Here is a 23371-nt window from a genome sequence, read left to right on the forward strand (position 1 = left end):
CTCACATGGGTGCTACCAAATGCCGAATGGCCCTCCGTAGCTCAGCCTTTTGTTGGCTGGAAGCCAGGCTATGCGCCACCTCACCCCTACCCTCACTCCAAACATTTAATCTACCCCTGTGTCCTTCTCACATTTGGTTCCATCTTTCTGTCTCAACCCAAAGTTGAATTTGTCTTTGCAGTAGGGTGCATATGAGGGTATGTTGAGAGCCTGGTTCTCACAGCCCCTTTGTGATTCACAGTCCTACTAGCAAAACTGTTTTGGGTTTTACTTTTTCACAGCGGTTGGAAGTTGTATGGCTATGTCAGCTTTTCCAGAGTCCATTCATTCCCCTCCCACCTTGCCCGCCACCCCTGCCTTTTCTTTCCAGACCACTTTCAATGTAATTTGGCTGCTTAAAACTTCTGCAGGCAGAATTTGGTTTCACAACTGAAAACAGACCATTTGAACTATCTTTCCATTAGGAAGCAAAAATAGATATAGGTTGTGGTGGGTATCGGAATTCCAGTTATTCATAGGAATTCAAATTGGCCATGAGAAAGTATATTGTAAGCCAGAAGACAGCTAGGGACCACATTAATTGAGCAAATACTTTTTGTGCAAGGTATGTAAGGCAGATATTCAAAAAAATGAAGAACTCCTTTCTAGAAGGAGAGTCATATGTAATCACATAACTATGGTACAGTGTAATGAAAATTATCCTCAATGTATAGATAAAGGGCAGTGAAAATGTAGGTTAAGAAGCAAGTAGTTTTTCAACACTGTAGAAATTCTATGCAGGTTTACACATTATTCTCATAAAGGGGACATGATAATTTTCCCTGCTTTTTTCCAGTTTTAGCTTTTGTGCTGATGGGGAAGCACCTCTGGTATTAGAATCAAATTTGTGCTAAAAATATACCCTGTTGCCTTTCTCATCAGAGCACTTTTGCTGGACTCTCCCATTCTTCTTGCATTATCTTTATTTTGCAGGCAAGAAAACTAAGACGTATAGATTGGGAACTTCGGTGTCAGAGTTGTGACCACCCCCAGTCTGCTGTCTGGGTCTGGGATATATTCTCCAGATTATGAAATTAAAGAGCACATAGCATAGTCTTCTCTTATTTGTGAAGATTGGAGGGGAAGGACTTGAAAGTTCTATGATTCTTTAGTTATCAGACAGAAATGTCAGCTCCGTATGGTCAGGGAGGCATGTGGTATTCATTCATTTTTTAAATCCCCAGCACCTAGCTGTTCAATACCTGTTCGTTTCATTGACAGTCAGTTGGCAAAATAGCAAGACCATAAACATTTCCATTTCTAAGCTAATCTGCCTTCAGCTTCATAGACATCAAACCCACAGGTTAGTAGTGTGGTTCCATGTTACTAAGCAGAAAAAACAAATTTAGGGCATCTCTGCTTGTCCTCATAATCAGACCTCTTCATTCTATGGTTATGTGGTCCCACATGGGTCCATGTTACTTCCCAGTGGTATCTCTAAGAGACCCATAGCCACAGATGCTTGGATTCTTACTATTTGCTGGGCTCCCTTAGCAAAGCTTCAGATGTCTTACCTCCCTCTAGCCACACAGAAACCCTCTGAGTAGGGACTATCGTCCCCATCAACAAAGGAGGAAACTGAAAGTCTAGTAAAGTACTTGAGGGCGATGGGCTGGGATCTCATTTGAGGTGTGGCCACCACCGCCAATAATGAGGGACTTGGCCTAAGGAAGTCAGTCTGTGGAGCTGTTAGTCCTGAGGAATCGAGAAAGATGTCCCAGAGCCACCTTCCCACCCTTTCACACAGATCACTTACCTCAGGCCTTTGGGTACCATGGGAGAGCTAAGCACGGGAACAAATGGAGATTGGGAGAAGCATCGATACATAGATTTCTTGTGGCATTGTCCTCAGTCTGAGGTATCACCGTACTGCATGTAATACCAGGCGGAGAGATTTCTTGTATTCTTGCTGTTTTTTCCACAAGGGAAAATTGAGAATCATTCTCATCTTCCAGCATAGCTGGGGCCTGAGCGATGTCTTTCTTTCCTGAACTCAAATTCTCACACTCTCCTGCCAAACCTGGACTAGCAAAACAAACCCTTGGAGGATATGAGGAAAGCTGGTTTGTAAGGTTGCTGAGAAGTTACGTTCATCAGCTCTTTGTATCTGTCACCGTACTGGGCAGACACCCAGATTTCACATGTTTATTTTCACAAGTTTAGTTTCGATCTTAAAATTTAGTTAGTATCTCAGGATGATTGGTTTGGAATGGAGAAAAAACTGGAAGATGATGTTAGATTCCAGTCTTTGGGGGTCCGTGCTGAGTTGGGGTTCAGAGGCCCTAACTAACTTAATTAGTATTTGAGTCAATGGGAGCTGGAGGAGCTTCTGTTAATTAACTTTGGCCTAGTCCCAGAGAGACACATGCTACCCTTTGTTCTGAGCTGTCTCAGACCTCTGGGATTTCTTCCTCTGTCAGTTTAAGGGTCTCTCAGGTTCCTTCCTGCTCTGACTTTCCCCAAATCTGTGGCTTATCCCAGTCCTATAATGAAGCCTGAGGGCAGCGAGATGAGTGCTAACCCCAGTGCCCTGGCTGAGAGCACTCAGCCTCTTGGATGCTATGGCCAAAGCTGTGCACAGCTTGGGCATCTTGCCAGGGGAAGACAGCATACTGTAGAGCAACTGACAAGAGACCAAAGGCAAGCAGGCTAACTTGATTCCTTAAAAGCAGAGTTCCCCTTTGGTCCTGGCACAAACCAGGCTTGTGGTGGCAGCCCAATGGCTAGAAGTTATTAAACAGACCCACAGCTGGTGTTGGTCTAAATGAGGTGGCAGCTGGTGGCTCACAAACCTGACACAGGGGGAGCAAGGTGTCTTAAAAATGAATTGTGGAATGGCCTTTGGGAGCTCGGATCCATGTAGTTAAGCAGCCTTATGCATATTTCAACAAGGAATTAGTGCAACAGATTGATGTCTGTGATGTGGGGCATTGCTGTTTTCTTTCCCAAAGAAGTCGAGCAGTCATCAGTACAGCTCAGTCAGCATGGGCCCACGATTGCCCCTTGAGGCTGCCAGAGTCCAACACAGGGATGCTCCACAGGAAAGCAGAGGCCCGCAGTGTGTTGCCTGGCCCCTCACTGGATTACTGACTTGTGCACATTTCTGTGCTAGCATAGATCTGTGCATCTTTCCTAGGGTGGAAGCAAAAGGATCTTGGGATAGTGTGGCCTGTGGGTGCCAAGGCCAGAGAGTTAACACTAAAAAGAAGCTTTCTCCTTCTGCAAGGTAGTCAGAACCTACCGGCATATGTCCTTTCTCTCAGGTGTTCTCAGGACTTCCAAGAGCAAGGCAGTCTGTCATTATTCTAGATTACTCTAGTAACAGAACATGAGGATGTTATTTCTTCTGAATTTCTGGCTTTGAAAAAGTGCCCTCATTTGTTTTAGAGGAGGCAGGTTCCCTGAGGAACAGCCATATTTAGTGTTTCATCTTGGGCCTGAGGGGAAAGAAAAATCTAGCTTTGAGACCAGGCCGGGCTTTCATAACACAAGTTTAGAGGATGAGAGTGTCATCTCAGTGGAGTCATTTGAAAGTAGACTGGCAGATACACCCATGCTTGCCAGGTCCTCGCAATTATTTCTCGCCAAACCACAAAGTGATATGGCTCCTACCAATTACAGAAAGTTTTGCCTCTGACAGTGGTTCTTGAAGTTTGGTCCCTGAGAAGCATCACCTGAGAATTAACCGGAAATGCAAAGTCTCTGAATCAGACCTCCTGATTCAGAAACTCTGAATTTGTGGTTAACAAATCTTCCAGGGGATTCTGAGGCCCACTGGAGTTTGAGAGTGATCTCAGTTACATACATGAGGTTTTGAGACCTACTTTTCCTTTAATCAGATGGCAAGACCTGAGCATCTGCAGGGCAAGAGAAGTACCAAGGTTTCCTAAAAGGCTGGTGATGTTTTATTGGGTGCCTAGAAGAGCAGCAGGCCCTCAGTCTTGGCAGATGTGATCCTGGACACCAAGGTTTGTGGTGGGGGTCAGAGAGACAGGGTCACAATGGGGAATGATTAAAGACCTGGAAATCCTTACCTAAATACTGGGTGAAAAATGATACCTGGTACACTAGTCTCTCTGTACTACTCTTGCAACTTCTGTGAACTGATAAATATTTCCAAATAATAAAATAAAAAATATATACCTAAGAGCTTCAGGAATTTCAAAGTACTGGCCTATCTAGTTCACATTTGAGTTGGAGGAGAAAAATAATTACCCTTTCCCTGAGTACCAGTTATACCCATCTGTAGTACAACTCAAAATTTCTTTGAAATCCCTTTTAGAAACAAAGACATGTCTGATAAATTGATGAGACCTGTAAGTTTTACTCTACGCATTATGTAGTAGTAGTCTACATTTTGAATAGGGAATTTTGTTTCCCTTACTTGCTTTCTAGAGATGTACAGGACCTAATACAATCTGCAGTTACTGAGAAAGAAACTGTGTTTTGGTTAGAAGTTTCTTAACCTCCCTGGGTTGGACTTTTTAGGAGATTCTGCACAGTTGGGCAAGGAAGGGTAAAGCCCCCAGCTTATTTTTGTCCATGGCATGAAGACCAGCCTGCACTGAGTGTTTTTCACACGCATGTCTCTGGTTCATACAAGTTCCTTGATTCCTCTTTGAAACATAATATAAGTGCTTGGTTGGAAGGCAGAATGAGGCCATGCATGTTTAAAGACCAAGTTGGCAGCAAAGCAGACAATTTAAAGGGACTGTTGTTCTTTGTATTAGCAGAGGAAGAGAATTTAGCCAGATTTCTGTCCATTTTTCAACTGTAGTAGCTCCACTGGAGATTTAAGAAAGCCCAGCCTATCCTCTGGGGATGGAACTGTAAGCAAATGCCAAGTATAGCCCCACTTTCAACAACAGTGTGAAAACTGCAAAGTCCAAAAGCACAGATTACCTTCTGGAAGCATTGCATTCCTGCTGTGCAGAGGAAGGATGAGGTCTATGAGAAGCTGAGGGAGAAGGGCTACAGAAAGAGTACACTGCACCTTTCTTTCAATTATAGTTATAAGCTGAATGACTATTTTAAGATCTGGTGAAGTTTCTGTGTCTAGAGTACTGGGGTGGTTTCCCAACTTGAACATGGAGCATGGAATTCTGTGAATGCCCCCCCCCCCCATTCAATGGAAATAGATAAAAGATTGCTGTAAATTTCTGGGGCCGGTGGCAAGCTGGTTTACGGAATGCAAAGCAATGCGAACATCTGGCTTACGGAAAGTAGCATGAATTAATAATCATTTAATTGGCTCCTCCATTATGTTGCTGGTTTGGGAGATAGAAGTTTAGATGGAGGGGCTGTCAGTGGTACTTTAGCTAAGAGTGGGATGGTTGAAAAGTGGGGGTGGTGACTGCCTTTGGCCTCTCCACAAGGATCAGATGTCAGCTTCATCCAGGCCCTCTCTGGGCTCACATCAGGGCCTCCACAAGGAAGAGGATCAGTGCTTTGGTGAAGACCACCTTCAAATTCTGCTCCATCATGAAGAGAAGAAATGCAGAAATTAACTTCCCAGCAATGTTGAAATAGCTCAAGGCCAGTCCATGATCTCCCCAAAATGGGATATGTGGCCAGAAGGACACTGGCCTGCAGCACAGAATGTCTGCAATGCCAAGAGCCCCATTGGTGTGTTGAGGGATGAGAAAATGAATTTTGATCATGAAACACAGAAACTAATTCTAACAGTACTCTGGTTTTCTTGGAGGGAAAGTAGAGGTCTTGGCTAATGGTTAAAGGGGTCTGAAGACTGAGTACCTTAAGGTTCCATTCTATTTCATTTTGGATTTTTCTTCAGGTTTCTTTTTCATTGAGATAGCAATTCCATTCCTAACCTGGCTTTAGAGTTGTACAAACCAAATCACTAGATGAGAAATGAGGCATGTGTGGGCATGCAACCCACTGGCACCTTGATATCACAAGTATAAATCTTAAGTTTTCTGTGCCCTAAAGTTCAGTGATTTGGATTTGGAATTTGTTAGCATGGGCTGGGATTGGGTGAGAATTCATACTAGGAAGAACAGTTTTTGTCAAGGAGAGTCCTAAGGGTACTACTAATGTCGATGTATTTCTACCATACTTGGTTACTTTATGAGCCCCCTAAATTATACTATTCTTTTTCAGTCATTGAAGTGAGACACTTACGTAAAGCTTTGCTAGCCTTATTTTAATTATTCTATGTGCTTGAAATAATAAAACCATTTCTTAAAAATTGTAAACGAAATTTTGCATGAATTTCAGATTAGCACTCTTCCCTCCTAAGTAGTGTGGAGGAGAGGGGTAACTTAAAAATAATTATTTTTAGAAGTTAAATAGTTCTCAAAAAATGTGACGAAAACAGGATGTCTGAGAATTGATGTCGCAATGCATAGATGCTTTCTTTTCCTAATGAAGCCATGCATTGACTACTATGTTTCCTTTTGAAATGGAATTGTTTTGCCTAGAATCTACTCTAGGCCCACTATGACTTCACATTAGTGAAACGGAAACAGATGAGCCCCAGACGAGCCATAGTGTAAGCAATTGGAACCTAGAAACTTTGGTTTACACAGACAGCTTGAAGGGTTACTGCCTGTGGTGGATTTTACAATAATGACAAAATGAGTTGGAAACAATCTAGATATCTTATGTCAGCGCATGATTAAGTAAATGATGGTACAGCCAGTCTATTGCAAATCAGAAGACATTAAAAATGACAGCTATGAAGAAATAAAGAAAATTTTTTGAGAATGGAAAATAGAAGAAAATAAAAGTATATTTTACCATAGTACAGCTTTGTGAAAAATAAATATTAGAAAAAAGACTAGAAAAAGTGTATTGTTGTATTAAGGTGATAGCATCATGGACTATTTTCCCATTTTCTAAGTCTGTCATATTATTTTCAATATTATAACGAAATGGTTTAGCATTTAAATTCAACTGTCCATGACACAATTTATATTTGGATCCATACTGTATGCATAAAACATCAGGTGGTATTTTTTACTTTGCTGGTTAAAGCAATATTTCTCATTTTGGCAGCTGTGTCATACAAAAAGATGTGTTAAATCTCAACAAATCTTCCAAAGGCAACATGCTGGGCTCCTGGCACGCAAAGGGGATAAAAATGTTGCAAGAAATCAAGTGCGTGCATGGTACTATAGATTATATATTCCATAAAGCCAGGTAAATGGGGTATTATGAGAATGAAATGCCAAGTCAAACTCATACCAAAACCTAGAAGGATGTGAGTTGAGGATTTCTTGCCACACAAGCTTTCTGAGGAGTGAAAAGCATTTATTCAACTTGTCAAGAGTTATGGTTGCCCTAACTGGTGAGGCATGGAAAGGACAGGCATGTCCTTGGGTACAGAGTACAGAAAAGTCAAAAGAGGCTTGCTGAGCCAAGAGTCACTATTTCAAACCCTTAAACTGTGATGGGCTGGCCATCACTGACAGTTAAAGACCAATACTAAGAGAGAAACATCTGATTCATGAATCCCTATTTTATTCTGTTAGGCTCCTCTAAAGCCTATATTGTGATATCTTTCTTAGAAGTTATATTAAAATTTAGAAAAATCTTCAAAGCAGAAAACCACAGTATTTTCTAACTCTTAGTATTTGTATAGCCTCATTTACTTATGCCCACAGTATATGCTGGTGATAGAACTGAAGTAGCAATTGATTTTCAGATACTGGCCCTCTCAGAGACAGCTTGTGAAAACCTTTAGGCCTGTAATAAACCTTCCTCTAGTATGCTACGGAGAACTTGCACAACTCTTTGCCCATTTGCAGAAATTGTGTCAAGACTCTGGCACCATGTCTTGATAGGGAGAAATGTTTTAATATATGAAGTCAGGCTAGGGAGGGACCTTTGACAGCTGTTGTTAATGTAACTCTTAGGAATAGTCCCCACATCACCCAGGAAAAAGCAATTGGTTGATAGTTGGGCATTCGTCTTACAATGAAACCTGTAATGAGAATGGCATGGCTTTATCTTCAGAGAAAGAACTAGTGAGATGCAGGTGGCTAATATATGTTTCTTGATAAATTTTTTTTTGTTTTACTTTTTATTAATTTTTTTAAACATAACATACAAACACAACATTCTTACCATATGATCATTCCATTCTTGGTATATAATAAAAAACTCACAATATCATCACCATGATCATTTCTTAGAGCATTTACATCAATTCAGAAAAAGAAATAAAAAGAAAAAAACTCATACTTCTTGACAGATTTGATTAAATAATTAAATGTGGATTGACCTGGATAGAAAAGAGATGAACTCAAGAAGTCTTTGCACCAATGGATGCAGTATGTTATAGCAGGGCTGTGTTACTGGGGAGAAAGAGACATGAGTGAGTGCTGGTTTTATTTTCTAAAACACCTTATGTAAGGACTCCTCAGCTCAAGGTCACAAAGGAAGCTTTAGAATTCCAGAGCAGTTTGAAAGTTTAAAAAAATAGAGTTACCTTCTCCTTGCAGGGGGAAGTAATAGTGGCTTCTGAAACCAGAATTTTTCACCTCTGCAACCTCGTCACAATTCATTGTGTGTTAGGCATTGAAGGAAAAGGATGGACTCTTCGGTCCCACAAGGAAGCTGATGTTGTACTGGGTTACAGTGTTTGCTTTTCAGCTCTGAGTAGAAGAGATGAGTTGGGTGGTCTCAGCCAAAGTGCCCATTCATTTGTCCTGCCAATCAACTGCACAAGTGACATTCAATCCAGAGAAGGGTGGGAGGCAGAATGATGGCTGTTTACAAAGTAGAGATCACTGTCCTGTAAAAGTAGGTGTTGTTCCAAGGCCTTCCAAGTCAGACTAATGAATGGAGAGACAGGGATAGGTGGGTGGAATACAATCTGTAGCTCAATTTGCCTCTTCTGAAAGGAGCAGCAAACAATTGCTCTTACCTATGGAGAAGTACTAAGCCTATAGTAATGCCTTCTGGTTGGGGGATGGGGGTGGGGAAGACAAAGGGATGGATGTGACAGATGAACATCTGAAGTATCACCTGATGTTTCTCTCTCCTCCCCCAGTTTTAGAGTGCATTTGAATAGCTAATATATAGAAGATAACCATTAAACAAAAATGAAAATGATGGAGAATAGGAAACCTTCAGGGATGGAAAAACATTTATGTCCCTAAACATTAATTAAAGATTCCTATGGGTGTGTTCAGGCAAGAGCCCATCTGACTGTGATGTCTAAAACCTGTGACATGAGGTTCTTTAGGAACAGGTCTATGGGGGCCAGGAGATGGGAAGTGGGCCATGGGGGAACCAGTCTAGAATGCTGCAGCACCTAGTTAATCGGCAGCCAGTCCATCACATTAAATATCCAGCCGTCATGTATTACCTTTCAAGTGAAAATGAATAACTCCCATTAAGAGCAAAATGGGTTTGAAGTCGATTTGAGAGAGATTAAAGTACTGTTATGAATGTGTGTGTTGGGAGGAGGAAGAGGAGGGGTCTGTGTGTAATATGCTTGTCCTTGTACTTTTTAAATAATAGATGTCCTACAAACTTATGTAGACCAGGTTACCAAGATACTGGGGTAAGAGGTCACAGGATATGCATTCTGGAAAGTGTATCAACTTCCTGAAACATTTTCTGCATATAGCAGTTTAAAAAAAAATATTTGTGGCCTTATGATTTTAATGAATAAAGTTGATTTTCTGAAATTCTTTTTTAAAATACAAGTCTATAATGAGAGCATCTTGGTGTCCACATCAGACAAATTTCAAAGCTAAGTATAAGGTAGAAATATGGTGAGATAGAAAGCAGTTTTATCAGGGAGTAAAAATTTGGCTTTTAAGACCACTGACCTAAATGCTGAGTCATTATTTTGCAGTGAAGGCAGTTGGGTTTATGTTTTCTAATTTTCATTTTCAGAGGATTTTTTTTCCTATTACGTTCTCTGCAAAGTCGCATCCAACACCAAAAATAAGTGAACGAGGCAACCATCAGATAGTCATCAGGTTTCAGAATACCAATCCAACCATGTTAGAATTTGTATTACACTGGAGGAGCCCTGCTTATCCTAGTTAAACCTTTAGTCCTCAGTTTCTCATCAAAATCTTCCAGATCCCTTTCCCTGCTTAAAAGAACTACTTCCACCAACATTTCTATACCCACTATTGCTACTTGAATCCCATGTGCCTTCCCTCATCGAGTAGTGTTCTAGTTTGCTAGCTGCCAGAATGCAGTATACCAGAAATAGAATGGCTTTTAAAAAGGGGGGAATTTAATAAGTTGCTAATTTACAGTTCTAAGGCCAAGGAGATGTCCTAATTAAAACAAATGTGTAGAACTGTCCAATCATAGGCATCCAGAGAAAGATACCTCGGTTCAAGAAGGCCGATGAAGTTCAGGGTTTCTCTCTCAAGTGAGAAGGCTCATGGCAAACATAGTCAGGGCTTCTCTCTCATCTGGAAGGGCACATGGCGAACATGGCCTCATCTGCTAGCTTTCTCTCCTGGCTTCCAGTTTCATGAAGCTCCCCGGGAAGCATTTTCCTTCTTCATCTCCAAATGTCGTTTGCTGGTTCTCTCTGTTTCTCGTGGCTATGTCGTTCTTCTCTGCTCTTTCTGAATCTCTCATTCTCCAAAATGATTCCTCTTTTATAGGACTCCAGGAAACCAATCAAGACCCACCCAAATGGTGGAAACCAATCAAGACCCACCCACATCTCCCCTAATCCAGCTGAACAACCACTCTTGATTGGGTTACATCTCCAAGGAGATGATCTAATTACATACAGTATTGAATAGGGATTATTCTGCCTTCATGAAATGGGATTTTAATTAAAACATGGCTTTTCGAGGGGACATACATCCTTTCAAACCAGCACAAGTAGTGTTTTGTTTTTGTTTGGTGGAGTGGGGAAGTGGAGTTGCATTGGGCATTGTTTGGCAAGCAGATAGGAAACTTTCCCTCTTAACACCCACCCTGAATAAACTCTTATGTCTGTAGCATTAGATACATTTTAACTCAGGTTAATGCCCTGCCTGGTTACATTCTTCAGTTACTTCTTCCCCAGGAGTGAATTGCTAAACATTATTTTTCCATATGCTGGTATGCAGCTATCTATGTGAACCTTTCTCGGATCATATCATGTTGCTTGTGATGTGTCATATTGTGATTCCAAGAGCTGGTACAATAAAGTTATAAGTACATAGTTTATTACATCTGTGAAAACAGAGTGTGTCTGGTATTGAGGTTGACTAAGTGGTTGGCAAAGCAAATGTTCAGTCTTTCCCACACACCCTTAACCCTTAGCCCTATATAAGCCAGCCGATTGTGTCTTGATTGGGGGAGGTCAGAACAGACTGAATTTAACTTAAGACCATTGTTTTAGTAGGGTTCTCTACTAAAACAGAACCAACAGGAGATATCTGTAAGTAATGAGATTTTATAAAAGTGTCTCATGCCACTGTAAGGATGCACGAGTCCAAATTCCGTAGGGTAGGCCGCAAGCTGGCAACTCCAATGAAGGTCATCGATGAACTTCTCAGGAGAGGCTGGTTGGCTGAAGAAAAGGTAAAAGTTTTTGCTACCCTTAGAAGTCTCCAATGATTGAATTAAAACCAGCTGATTGGATTATCTCATTATGGAAGGCAGTGCCTTCGTTCATCGTAGATGTAATCAGCCACAGATGTAATCAACTGATGATTTAATAAGTCAGCCTTCTGGTTTATTAACCAACCATGGAATGTCCATGCTATAATGGTTAGGCCAGAGCTTGCTTGACCAGACAACTTGGCACCATCACCTGGCCAAATTGACACATGAACCTAACTATCACAATCATATAAATCCAACTCAGAACCTTTTACTCCATTTTTTTACCTTCTTTTCCTAGTGTTTAGTTGTGTTAAAGAAGTGACTGAAATTCATGAAAGAGGAAGAAAAAATAAAACACTTGTTTCTTTTCCAGCGTTTGATAAGTCAGTCCGGATGCTCATCCTTCTTGAATTTTGGTGTTTAAAGAAAATCCTGAATGCTATAAATGAATGTTGATTCTCACCCAACACAAACCCTCTTGGGAGCTGGCCTGGTGTGGCTGCTGTATTGCATCTTTTACTTTTTCTTCCAGCATCGTCCAACCAAGCAGAGAAGGAGCTGACAGATTCTTCTGCAACCTCCAAGCGCATCTCCTTCTCAGGTAGCTCAGAGTCTCCTCTCGCTTCTAAGCGACCAAAATCATCTGAGGAGACCAAGCCACCTGAACAGGTGAGGCCAGAGGGGGATTTCTGGTGATAGTGGGTGTTTTAGGCATTGGTAGGAAATGAACTCGTGCGTGGGGGGGGGGGGGGGGACACTCTTGCTGGTAGGAAGTGAAGCTTCAGCCAGAGGGGTGGTTGTGTTTCCCACAGATGTACCAGTGTCCCTACTGCAAGTACAGCAATGCCGATGTCAACCGGCTCCGGGTGCATGCCATGACGCAGCACTCAGTGCAACCCATGCTTCGCTGCCCCCTGTGCCAGGACATGCTCAACAACAAGATCCACCTCCAGCTGCACCTCACCCACCTCCACAGTGTGGCCCCGGACTGCGTGGAGAAGCTCATTATGACGGTAAGGCAGCCAGGAACAGGACCCTGTGGCTTTTCTTTCCTCGGATGTTAAAGGTAATAGCATGGACCAGGTACCGTGTTGCTGGAATAGAGAGCCAGTGTTGAGCTGGAAATGTCAGAAATTTGTGCTAGTTCTGTGATGAACCTGCTTTAGACACAGCATTACTGTTGCCCAAAGTGCTGATATGTATTTCTCAACCCCTCTGAGCACCCTCTCCCTCCCTACTCAGGATGCAGACACATAGAGTCGTTTACCATTTATGTGATAAAATTATTAAGTTAGTTAGATTCTCCAAACTTTATTGGGCAGGTCATGTCCTAGGTTGCTCTTTCATTCATTATGTCTCCTTTCATCCTCACGACAACCCTATTTAAAATAAAATTTAAGAAAATTTGACATGTTACCATCAACAGATGAGAAAACTGAGGCTCAGAGAAGTTGATTTGATGTCACTTTTAAGTGGCAGAATTGAGGTTTGAGCCCACCACTCCATGCGTGGACTTTATAACATGAGAGTTCTCAAATGGATACTTTAGCTCTCAAGGCAGGAAAATGGTCAGTTGGAAGTAACACGTTGATTCAAGAATGTGGGGTCTGCATTTTGAACATGATGCGGCACCTGCAGATTTTTGAAAGCATGGTTGGTTCTACATGGCAACTATAAACCTGGCCCTTAGAGAATTTAAATTGAATGTAATGAGTAAACTTTTCAAAATGCTATAAATGATTCTAACATCCCACTTTAGATTTGTGCTAGGGAGACTTCAAAAGCCCACTCTGATCAATAGAGAATTATTCTCACCTGTAACTATCTTGGCATTATTTCACCAGTGGAGTGATATAAAGTTAATTTGATTTTCTTTTTGTATGAAGATTCCTGGAGAGGTAGTTTGTTCAGAATTCTGTATTATAACATGCAGGTCACAGATATATAACCTCTAGGCATCTTCCATTCCATTTGGTTATACAAAACTGTTGAATAATCTTGTATATGATGTTTAGTCATGAGTAGCGTATAATTTATGATATAGCAAGAGAACTTCAGCAGTCAATGGGAAACTCAAAGGCAATCTAGCATAAATTTCAGAGATTTTCAAGTATAAGTTCACTTCCTCTGGGTATTTTCAGATATTTAGGTGAAAATTGTTAAAAGATTTTCTGTAAGTGGAAACTTCATTCTGTGGACAGGTGAGTTTCTATGTTATAGGTTTCCTCAGCGCCTCAACAGCCTTGGAAATTTAACAGGGGGGATTTTCCCAGGCCTCTTCTCACTTCCCAACTTCTGGTGGTAGTATGATAGCTTGGTGGCCTGGAGCCATGAGAGCCTGAAATACCAGAAAGAGGTGTGGGGAGGGAGGCATTTTCAATACTTAACTATAATGTTCTTTAGTATAAATCTGCTCTAGAAACTATGGGCCTATAGTAATTTGCTTTACTGGTTTACAATAACCAGTAAAACACTTCATTTATATATCCCTGTGGACTAGAGTATAAATTATATCTTAAAGTTCTATTGTTTGTCATATTTTTTTATAGCAGCAATAGTAGGGCACAATTTAATAGTGAGTCTGGTGGTTATTATGAATCTTCTTCATCTACCAACAGAGTTTTCAGGGCAGAATGCTACTCCTGTAACATAAGGTATTTCTGGGAGTTACCCACTAGTCACATCTCGAGCAGTGGTTCTTAACTTTTTGGAGGCCCTTATGAAAGCGAACTGCCATGCTGGGTTATTCTAAGAAGTTTGACAGCTACTAGACCCTCCATCAAGTAATCTGCATATACAAGATTGTACATAAGGATATCGTGAAATTCATCCATGAGATCAGGTTGGGAAACACTATTTTAGAACTCCTGACCACATACTTATGTAGGATTAACATGTTTCTTATAGGTGCTGTGCTTTGCACCTTGTTTAGGAACCTCTGTCTGCCTTGTCTTTCCACAGCAGCCTGGAAAGAGGTGTTTTCAAGACATTTCTGAAAAGTGTGCAAATTTTGGGCAACATACTAGCTATAGGAAGTCGATTTGCTAGCAACAAGAGAAAGTTAATGGATTCGGGAATACATTGAAAGTTGTGGGAAATGTAAATTGTAATCATGTTGGGATTTTACTCTTTACATAAAGGTAAGATGATTTTGTTCTGTCTTTTTGCATAGGAAGATGGAATTAATACATGGCTGTCAGTATTGAATTGGTTTTCAAGTCATATGGATGGTTTGCACTGAGCCAAATAATGCATTTCCACCAAATCCTTTAGTGTACCAGTAAAAGATAAGCAAACAGGGTTAGAGGGGAATTTGTGGCCATATCACATTGTAACACTGGAATCCCATTTGAGGACTGGAATCCTGATCTTGGTCTCTGCATCTGATGAAATTAAAACAGACACCAGTGTCCTTTCTCCAAAAAGTTTGATGTTAAAACAGAATTGGCAATTATTTTACAACTAAGTGATTATAATGAACATATGGTTAAAATCATGCTTCTGGAGGGTGTGTTATTGTAATTTTATTAGAAAATTGGCCCTGGGACGGTATTGGGTAGGCTTTCTGACTATATATGTATTTGTTCCTGGACAGAGGGGGAAACTCTGAACACAGCATGATGAGAAGTGCCCCTCATACCAGAGCTCCGTTTTCTAGACCATATCATTAAGAAATGGTCAGTTTATAGTCTCAAATCCTCCAAGAGGATAAGTTTTGTCTGCTTTGTGCCTGAGTGGCTAGGATGACTGGCAGCGAGAGGAGTGAATCCTTTTCCTTGCCAGTGAGTTGACTGAGTTAGCTGTTTTTGGCTGCAAGACTAGGAAAAGCTGGTGGGTTATAGACAATTCCTGGCATACAAGAGGTGTGTTCAGGGTATCCAGGGCTATAAATTCTGATATTTTTACCGACTGGGTCTAAGATTTCAGGATCTAACTTGAATTGGGTTTTGGCCCTTCTAAAAGTAAATTCCAACCTGATAAATAGAAATAGATTACTTTCTTCACAATGTGTTTCCGTTCAGTTGTAAACGGAGAGTGTTTTGAGGAGGCTTCATTTAATAATACCTTATCAGACAGCTTTCAGGAACCTGCAGTGTCTAATATGTCTGTTGCTATGGTAACAGCTGCTTGCTTATGCTCTGCATCTCATATCTGTGTCTTCCATGGGCCCCCTTCTTTTTACCGATGAGGGGTTTGAAAAATATTCTCCACTGGGAACAATTGCAGTACTGGCCTTCCACTATGGACACTGCACCCACAGCACTTCATTTTGCTCAGCCTAATGGCACCAGAGCTCCAAATGGTGTCTTTACACACATCTCATGCAAGAAGGCATCCGTAAAGCTTAAGGGAGATGAGACAAGTACCATTCAGATCTGGTTGGGAAGCCCACCTCTAATGTCAGTTTCATATAACTCAATCTCATCTATTTATGGAGAAGCTGAAGATTTCATATTGGTCATGGTGATGTGGGAGCTGCTGCTCTGTGCCCTTTTTTCCCCAGTCTTTTGGGGAGGGAGGTGTGAGGGAAGAAGGCATATTTCTAGCCCCTAAGTGAAAATGAGAAAGTCTACTTACCATGGTATTTCAATACTCTTAAAATTATTCCAATTGTGCACTGTCTTTCAAAGTGAAAGGACATACCACTGTGATCTTGGAGCATTAATATGGGGGAAATTTTCTTTGTTCCTTGATTATTTAATAAAAGATAGTCTCAAAATGGAGATGGGGATTGGTTCCTGAGCAGGAACACCTTTTTCTCTGGCCTTTTGTATTTTCTTCCACTGGTAGTTCTTAATTATTCTATATTTTTGGTACATGCACACAGACTTCCCTTCCCTGCTCTGGCCCTGCCCTGCCAGTAGTTTCCTCTGTATCTCTTTGTTGGGAGCATAAAATCTTCTGTGATTTTTCAGTCAGTGTCTGTGTCTCTCTAGACTCCATGTGTTGCCTGCGCTTCTGTGTGTTTCTGGAACAGGATGGCCTTCTGTCCCTCTCTGCCACCCCCCACCCCCCACACAAATACACTGGGCTCTCTCTAGTGGTCACTGGCCCTGTGGTTGTCACACCTGCCTGGGTACCCGCTATCTCACTTTGTCTCCATCTCAGAGGAAGGTAATGAAAATAATCGGGCTTCATTAATTCCAAGCCCTGTGAGATGATAGCCATTTGGAGCCCTGTTTGCCAATTAGATGGTCTAAATTAGAAGTGACCTTGGTACACTGCCACTGCTTGCCTCTGAATCTAATGAAGCTTTTCTCTCCAATTCATTCTTCTCAGCTCTCTTCTCCATGTGTGCGTGTATGTGTGATAACTGTTCATGCGTTTCCTGTTCTCCCACCCACCTTTTTTTTCAGTCTCTTTTATTCCCAGTTTTAAAAATCTGCTTCAAGGCTATGGTTTTTTTTGGCCCAGATGAATGTTAATGTGGGCCTGCAGTTTTTACTTGCAGATTTTATGTTTTGTTTTTTTTTTAAATTGGACAGACAACATACTGGAGACATTTTAGAAAGGAAATGAGAGAGAAAAAGTAGGTCCTCTGGACCCCATGATCCAGTGTCAAACCTGGCACGTTCAGAAGGCAGTTAAAGGAAGGGGAAAACTTCCAGTTCTTCTGCCGACACCCTGTTTTGTTTGCTTTCAGAAGGGCAGAGAGCAGCTAGTGGGCCCCAGTGACTGTCTAGGTCCAGGGGAAGATGTGAGCCACTGACTCTCACAGGAACATTCAGCTTTAGAAACACCACTAGCAAGGATGCTCAGTTCTGGAAGCAGTGGAGTTTTAACTTCATTCTTAATTCTTTTTTTGGACAGAAACAGTATCTCATTTATAAGCATGTAGACACAGAACAGGTTTATACCAGGGAAGAATTCTTGAGGTTTCCCCTATATTTTTTCTCTGTCTGAGGTTTTACATTCTATTGATTTTCACTAAAAAGTGAAGGATTCAAAGCTTTCTCTCGAGTCCAGGGAGGGTGGGCCTTTCAGAAAGAGGCCCTACTTAGAAATGGAGTGATGAGTCTGAGAAACCAGGCTCGGCACTTTTTCTAAGAAAAGATCTCTGTCTTCCAACACATGGGACATGTTGGTAGCAGGGATCTAACCAAGGCCAGCCTGTCTGAGAGTGGCCTTGAGAGGTAAATTTGTATGAACAGACTCATAAGAACTTGTAACCCTTAGGCTCTACAGGATGTTGCATTTGCCCATTCCATATGCATGACTGGGAGACAGGAGAGGTTTCTTGATAAAATCCAGCTCCTTCTCCTGAGGACCCCCAAGTATCAGAGGGGAACAGACCCACGTCAAAGACTATGAGCTCTGTAAGGTATGTCCTTGGGGCTTCAAGGTCCACTAACCTAATGAAAATCTTGAAAAGTATTAAATCATAATCCGAAGTAATGATGAACCAAGCTAGGAGGTACAAGGAACTAGGTATTGATGAACTTATGTCACCTCTCCTAGTAGATCAAAGGCTGTTGACTTGAGTCCATGGATATCCCTCTAGGGAGCCTGTTATTCCCTAAATATCTACAATATTCTGAGTATACCAGTGTTTTTCTGGGAGTCTTCAAATTTCATCAGATTTTCTCTGATGTTTATGACCTCTAAGAGATTAATTATTCTGGACTGTGAGCTTCTTAGGGACGGGGGTCTGGTACTGCTCTCTGTTATTCATAAGTATGCAGCACAAGGGATCCTGGATGGTGTCTAGTGACCCGTGGTCAAATGAATGGATGAACAAGAGTCATTCCAGGTTCTTTCTTCTCAACAGCCGAGTTGTTTTCATCAGAAGAACTCTATTTCTATTGCTGTGAGACATGTTTACTTGTGAAGAAGACATTAGACCCACTGTTTCCAGACCTTTACACTCCCAATTCAGCTGATGGTTTTCTTCCTACATTCCCCTCATCTCTGCATACTCTGATGGAGGGATATGGTTGACATGCTTCAGAAAAGGCAGGAGGGACACATGAAATGGTTTAGAAAGAAGATCCCTTGAAACTGCCCTTTGCATGCCAAGGCCAATCTTTTTTTTTTTTTTTCCAAGTCCATGAGCATGGAATGTCTTCCATTTATTTAAATATTATTTGACTTCTTTTAGAAAAGCTTTGTAGTTATCCATATGTCATTTATATCAGTGGTCAAATTTATTCCTAGATAGTTGATTCTTTTAGTTGCAATTGTAAATGGATTTTTTTTTCCTGATTTCCTCCTCAGATTGCTCGTTACTAGTGTATAGAAACATTACTGATTTTTGCAAGTTGATCTTGTACCCTGCCACTTTGTTGAATGCATTTGTTAGTTCTAGTAACTTTGCTGTAGAATTTTCAGGACTATCTATATGTAAGATCACATGTTCTGCAATAATGAAGGTTTTATGTCTTCCTGTAGAATTTGTAAACCTTTTATTTATTTTCCTCACTTAATTGCTCTGGCAAGAACTTCCAATACAATGTTGAGTAACAGCGGTTTGTTACAGTGGGCATCCTTGTCTTGGTACAGGTCTTAAAGGGAAAGCTTTCAGTCTTTCACCATTAAACAAGATGTTAGCCATAGGTTTTTCATATATGCCCTTTATCATGTTGAGGAGGTTTCCATCTATGCCTACAGTTCTACTTTTTTTTATAACATATATCTTAGATGTATGTCTATCATTTTGACAGACCCAAATGCTGAGGATGCAATGACTAATAAACTGAATTTTCTTAGCCAGCAAAATCTTTGTTTTATTCCTTGTTAAAAGTCTGTTTTAATATTCTCAGGTCCCTACTGTACACTAGTTAAATCAAGCATGGGAGATGAACGTTAATGCATTCCCTGTTACACATGTACAGACTATTAGAATCAATCTATGTGGTACACAGTGTAGAAAGTACAGGGGTTCAGGCCAGTTGTATACTGTCATCCAACCAAACCTCAAAACTGTTTTTGTTTGGTTTCGAATACACGACTGGGGTGGTGGAGGTGACAGGCAGAGAAAGAGTATGTATGTGTGTTGTTTGTACAGGGGAGCTCATGATGGGATTCAGTTATAGGAGGACCTTTTAGGTTTGGGCACACTTTAGCCACATTTTGTCATTTTGCCTTCTTATGCACACTTATACTCCAGTGCTCTTAGTGCAAAAGAAGGCCTTTGCAGACGCGGGCCCGGTACAGTTGAGTGGTGGACTGTCCCACTGACTTTCAGCTGTCCATCGAAGACTGTGGCTGGAACAATCTGAACCCTCTGTGCCACATGTAAGTGGAAAATCCTTCCCCACAATGAGCACAAGAGATCCTCGTTGAGCTCTGTTGCCAGGATTGTATTTATGACTTTTTAGGAGAAAGCATACAAGATTTGAGTGAAACACTTGTCAGCTGGCAGGAGAGGAAGGAATGGATATAGGCCCTCCAATAGCGGGGTTTTCTAATAGCTTGTGCAGCAACGTAGCTTCTCTTCTCAATCTCTCTGTTCAGACATATGTATTGATTTGCCCCATCAGAATTACTGGATTCCTAGGCTTCTCTTTAGGGATCTTACTCTTTGCCTCACGGGAATTTCTTGCCCATTAAAATTTCATATACCAAACTAAATTTTTTTCCCCAGGGAGAAGTGGGGTATACTATAAATGAGAAGGTGCAGGTAGATAAAAGTAATTACTTAAACACATATGGGGTAATACTTACAGGTTTGAAGGCCCAGATTAAGATGCAGAGGAGCATGTGAGGTTGATGATTATATTTCGGGGAGAGTTAATTGATGGAAGGTGAAGACAGACAAAGAACCGCTGCTTACTGCCTTCTTGAATCCCAATCAGGAATTATGATTAAAGTCGCGGCGAGACAACAGAGGGCTGATGAATTGGTGTCTTTTTTTTTTTTTCTTTTTTGCCATCATTCACACTTGATTGACTTCAACCTTTCAAGTGCAAAAGTCTCTCTTTTCCATTATTATTCATAGCCATCTGAGTTTTTCTAATTAAAGTGTATGAAAACAATTACTGATCCGTCATACTGAGTGTGTTAGAGGGGATGTCTGCCTTACTGTAATGCGTATAAAAAGCCCACAGTTTTCTATAATGACGTGCAGCTGAGGTGTTAGATAATTTTATTCTTTTTTACTCTGTAGGGTTTTTTTATTATTATTTCTCATGATTCATTTTTCATAATTCCTAAAGATCCCAGGAAAGGACTGATCCTGCAGCTACAACTGAGAAAGGAAGTGGGGAGGGGGGTGTCTTTTTTCTTTTCCGTTTTCTCTCCCTATTGCCGCCAGCCTTGTCCCCCCCCACCCCCACCCCCAGCTAAGGACTATAAATTAATCGGTGACCTTTCACTTCTTGGATTCCCACTGGACTCCCCAACCTCTCTGGTCAGACTGCTTTCTATTAAGAAGAAAATAGATGGAATGAGTTTGGCAATCTCTGCTCCATTCCTAATGATTAATCAACAGCTAGCCTCAACCAGCTGCTGACGAGCTTTGTGTGAGGGTGCAGATGTCTGTGAAGCAGGAATATTGTCACACACTTTCACTCGCCCTGCACCTGCTCTTTGTAAACACAAGTTTCTCAGAACCCTTTTCTATTGGTGCCTGTTGCTTAATTTTCATGCCTATTGGCATTTGGGTTACTGAAATTATTCTGCTGCCTCTGAATGTGATGGGAGTTACTTTCGTGGTATTGACGGAACAGCTGTCCAGGTTTCCTCCAGGAACTGAGCCTGTCCCTGAAGGGCCTACTGAACCTGTCAGCAGCTGTTTGGAGCAATGCCACAGTCTTCAAAGCATTAAAAACTAATAGTAACTTATTTAAAATAAGACCTAATTTTGAAAAGAAATCTAGATGTTTCATTCTTTGTAATAGCAAGTGTAATAGCATAACTTTGGTAAAGTTATGATTGATGGAAAAAATAATGCCTTGGCTGGATGCCAAGTAAAAATGTTAGTGACTAAGACTGTAGTTGCTGTCCCTGTAATCTCTAGGTCAGTCCATTTCTCAGGCTGCCATCAAACGGGAGATGATTTTTAATTCATTTGAGACTACCACCTCACCTTCCTTCCCACTGCCTAGAAGACAAAGGATATTGCCTCTTTTTAAACTAGGAACTTTTATCCTTGCACTGAACCTTGAAGGTTCTGCTTATCACATTAACAGTGCAAGTAACTTTTTTGGGCAGGTTTTTGGCCAGATGGCAGGGACATCTGGAGAAATGTTTGAGGATCTAACCTAAACGTATAGCTATTGTGGTCCAGGGTTATTCTGGAATTGCTGAATTAGGGAACACTGGTCATGGTCAAGGCGGGGTTGCCCTGTTGTAGAATACTGCGTAGATACCCTCTGTGGCTGGGACCCTGACCAGAGATTCCCTCAGATGTTGTGTACCTCAGGCAAAAACTCCAGAAAAAATCCCAGCTTACTTGAGTCATAGGGAATGCTTGTCTGCTCTTGATCTCAGCTTGTAAAGGGTTACAAAATATTGTTTCCTGGAAAATCTGCCAATATGTCTGCATGTCCTTAGCTTTCCCTTTGTTCTCTTCTCTTCTTATTCTTACCCTTTCCTTCGCTCTTATTCCCCTCCTCTTCTCGCCTGAATACATTTTGAAAACAGTACTACAATGCTCCCTGCTTCAAGATTACAGTGTACTTTACTAGGTATGATTTAATTAGGGCCCTTATTATGTTTTCAGCAGCTTAAGGTGGGCCTTTCAACTTATCTACCTAATTGGTTGCACAAGAAGTTTCACAGCCCATGACAAAACATTGTCAGTGATCAAAGTCAAAATTCTGCATAAGGGAAAAATATTAATAATAAGATTATTCTTCAAGTGTGCACTGCTAATTATGTCCAGAATGTAACCGTAGAAACACTTTTGACTGATGTGAGCTTTGTCTAATAAACATGAATCTTCAGTGAGCTATGAAAAGTGACATCTCCAGCTTTACACTGGTGAAAGCTAATTTTGCTTATGAAATAATTTTTAAACATTTTCCTATTTTGTGCCTCTTTTCTCTCCATTTGACTGTTTTTGTTGCTCTTTCTCTTGTTTCTCAGGTGACCACACCTGAGATGGTGATGCCCAGCAGCATGTTCCTCCCAGCGGCTGTTCCAGATCGAGATGGTAGTTCCAGTCTGGAGGAGACAGGAAAGCAGCCTGGTAGGTATTATTATTCTTGACCCCTAGGAATTGAAACAAAAAAGAAATACTGGGCCAAAATTTACACAGATACAGGGTTTCAAGAATTCTTTACAAAATTTACACAGATACAGGGTTTCAAGAATTCTTTACAATGCTCCTAAGCCAAATGTAGCTGATCAGGAGATGAAAAGGCACTGGGTTTAGTTATTTTATACTTTGGCTCTTGGTATGTATTGGAATATAAGGCATTTGATTTAAAGATGAAAGGAAGTGTGAGAACCAGTGGAATTTTGTCACCTTAGACTATACTGTCCTCTTAGACGATACGGTTAGGGAATGAATAACCAGAGACTCAGTGAGTAGGCCCAAAGCTGCTAAACTCTATCTCTGAGAACTTAATTATTAGGGCCTTATGGAACATGTACAGTGATTTATGGATTCCGGATTAGTTATCCTTCTAGGAGCTGACTCTGCACAGAGTTTTTCTCTAAGTCTTTTGAATTGCCTTATAAAAAAACCTAGAATGTATTTAGGAAGGACATTTTGTGGCTATGTGTATAGTTGGTGCCATATGGTGGTATCTAGTTAGATGGATCGGTAGACCTCCGCTAATGAAGCTCCCCCTTAACGTTTCACCTCTTACAAGCACCAAAGATTTAGGTTGGAAAGAATTCAGCC

General features: G+C 41.1%; 1 protein-coding gene and 1 long non-coding RNA gene across 11 annotated transcripts in view; one reads left to right on the forward strand and one right to left on the reverse strand.

The window, feature by feature from the left end:
- The window catches only part of ZFHX3 (zinc finger homeobox 3), a 1060470-nt gene that overhangs the window by 1024614 nt on the left and 12485 nt on the right, over positions 1–23371 (forward strand). For all 9 annotated transcript variants that reach the window (XR_013163640.1, XM_077132887.1, XM_077132886.1 and 6 more), the window contains 3 exons: positions 12113–12249; positions 12393–12593; positions 22609–22711. Coding sequence is in view for 8 of the 9 variants with exons in the window: in XM_077132887.1 (XP_076989002.1) it covers positions 12113–12249; positions 12393–12593; positions 22609–22711 (441 nt within the window). In the remaining variant the exon portion in view is untranslated. The remainder of the gene's footprint in view (positions 1–12112; positions 12250–12392; positions 12594–22608; positions 22712–23371) is intronic.
- LOC143659683 (uncharacterized) overlaps positions 1–23371 on the reverse strand; it is a 271825-nt gene that overhangs the window by 3691 nt on the left and 244763 nt on the right. The window contains exon 3 of one of the 2 annotated variants that reach the window (XR_013163649.1): positions 20245–22734. This is a non-coding gene — a long non-coding RNA (uncharacterized LOC143659683). Of the gene's footprint in view, positions 1–18840; positions 22735–23371 lie in introns of those variants that run through there. The other variant, XR_013163648.1, reaches the window with a different exon arrangement.

Source organism: Tamandua tetradactyla, chromosome 16 (genome assembly GCF_023851605.1).
Source record: "Tamandua tetradactyla isolate mTamTet1 chromosome 16, mTamTet1.pri, whole genome shotgun sequence".
Taxonomy (NCBI): domain Eukaryota; kingdom Metazoa; phylum Chordata; class Mammalia; order Pilosa; family Myrmecophagidae; genus Tamandua; species Tamandua tetradactyla.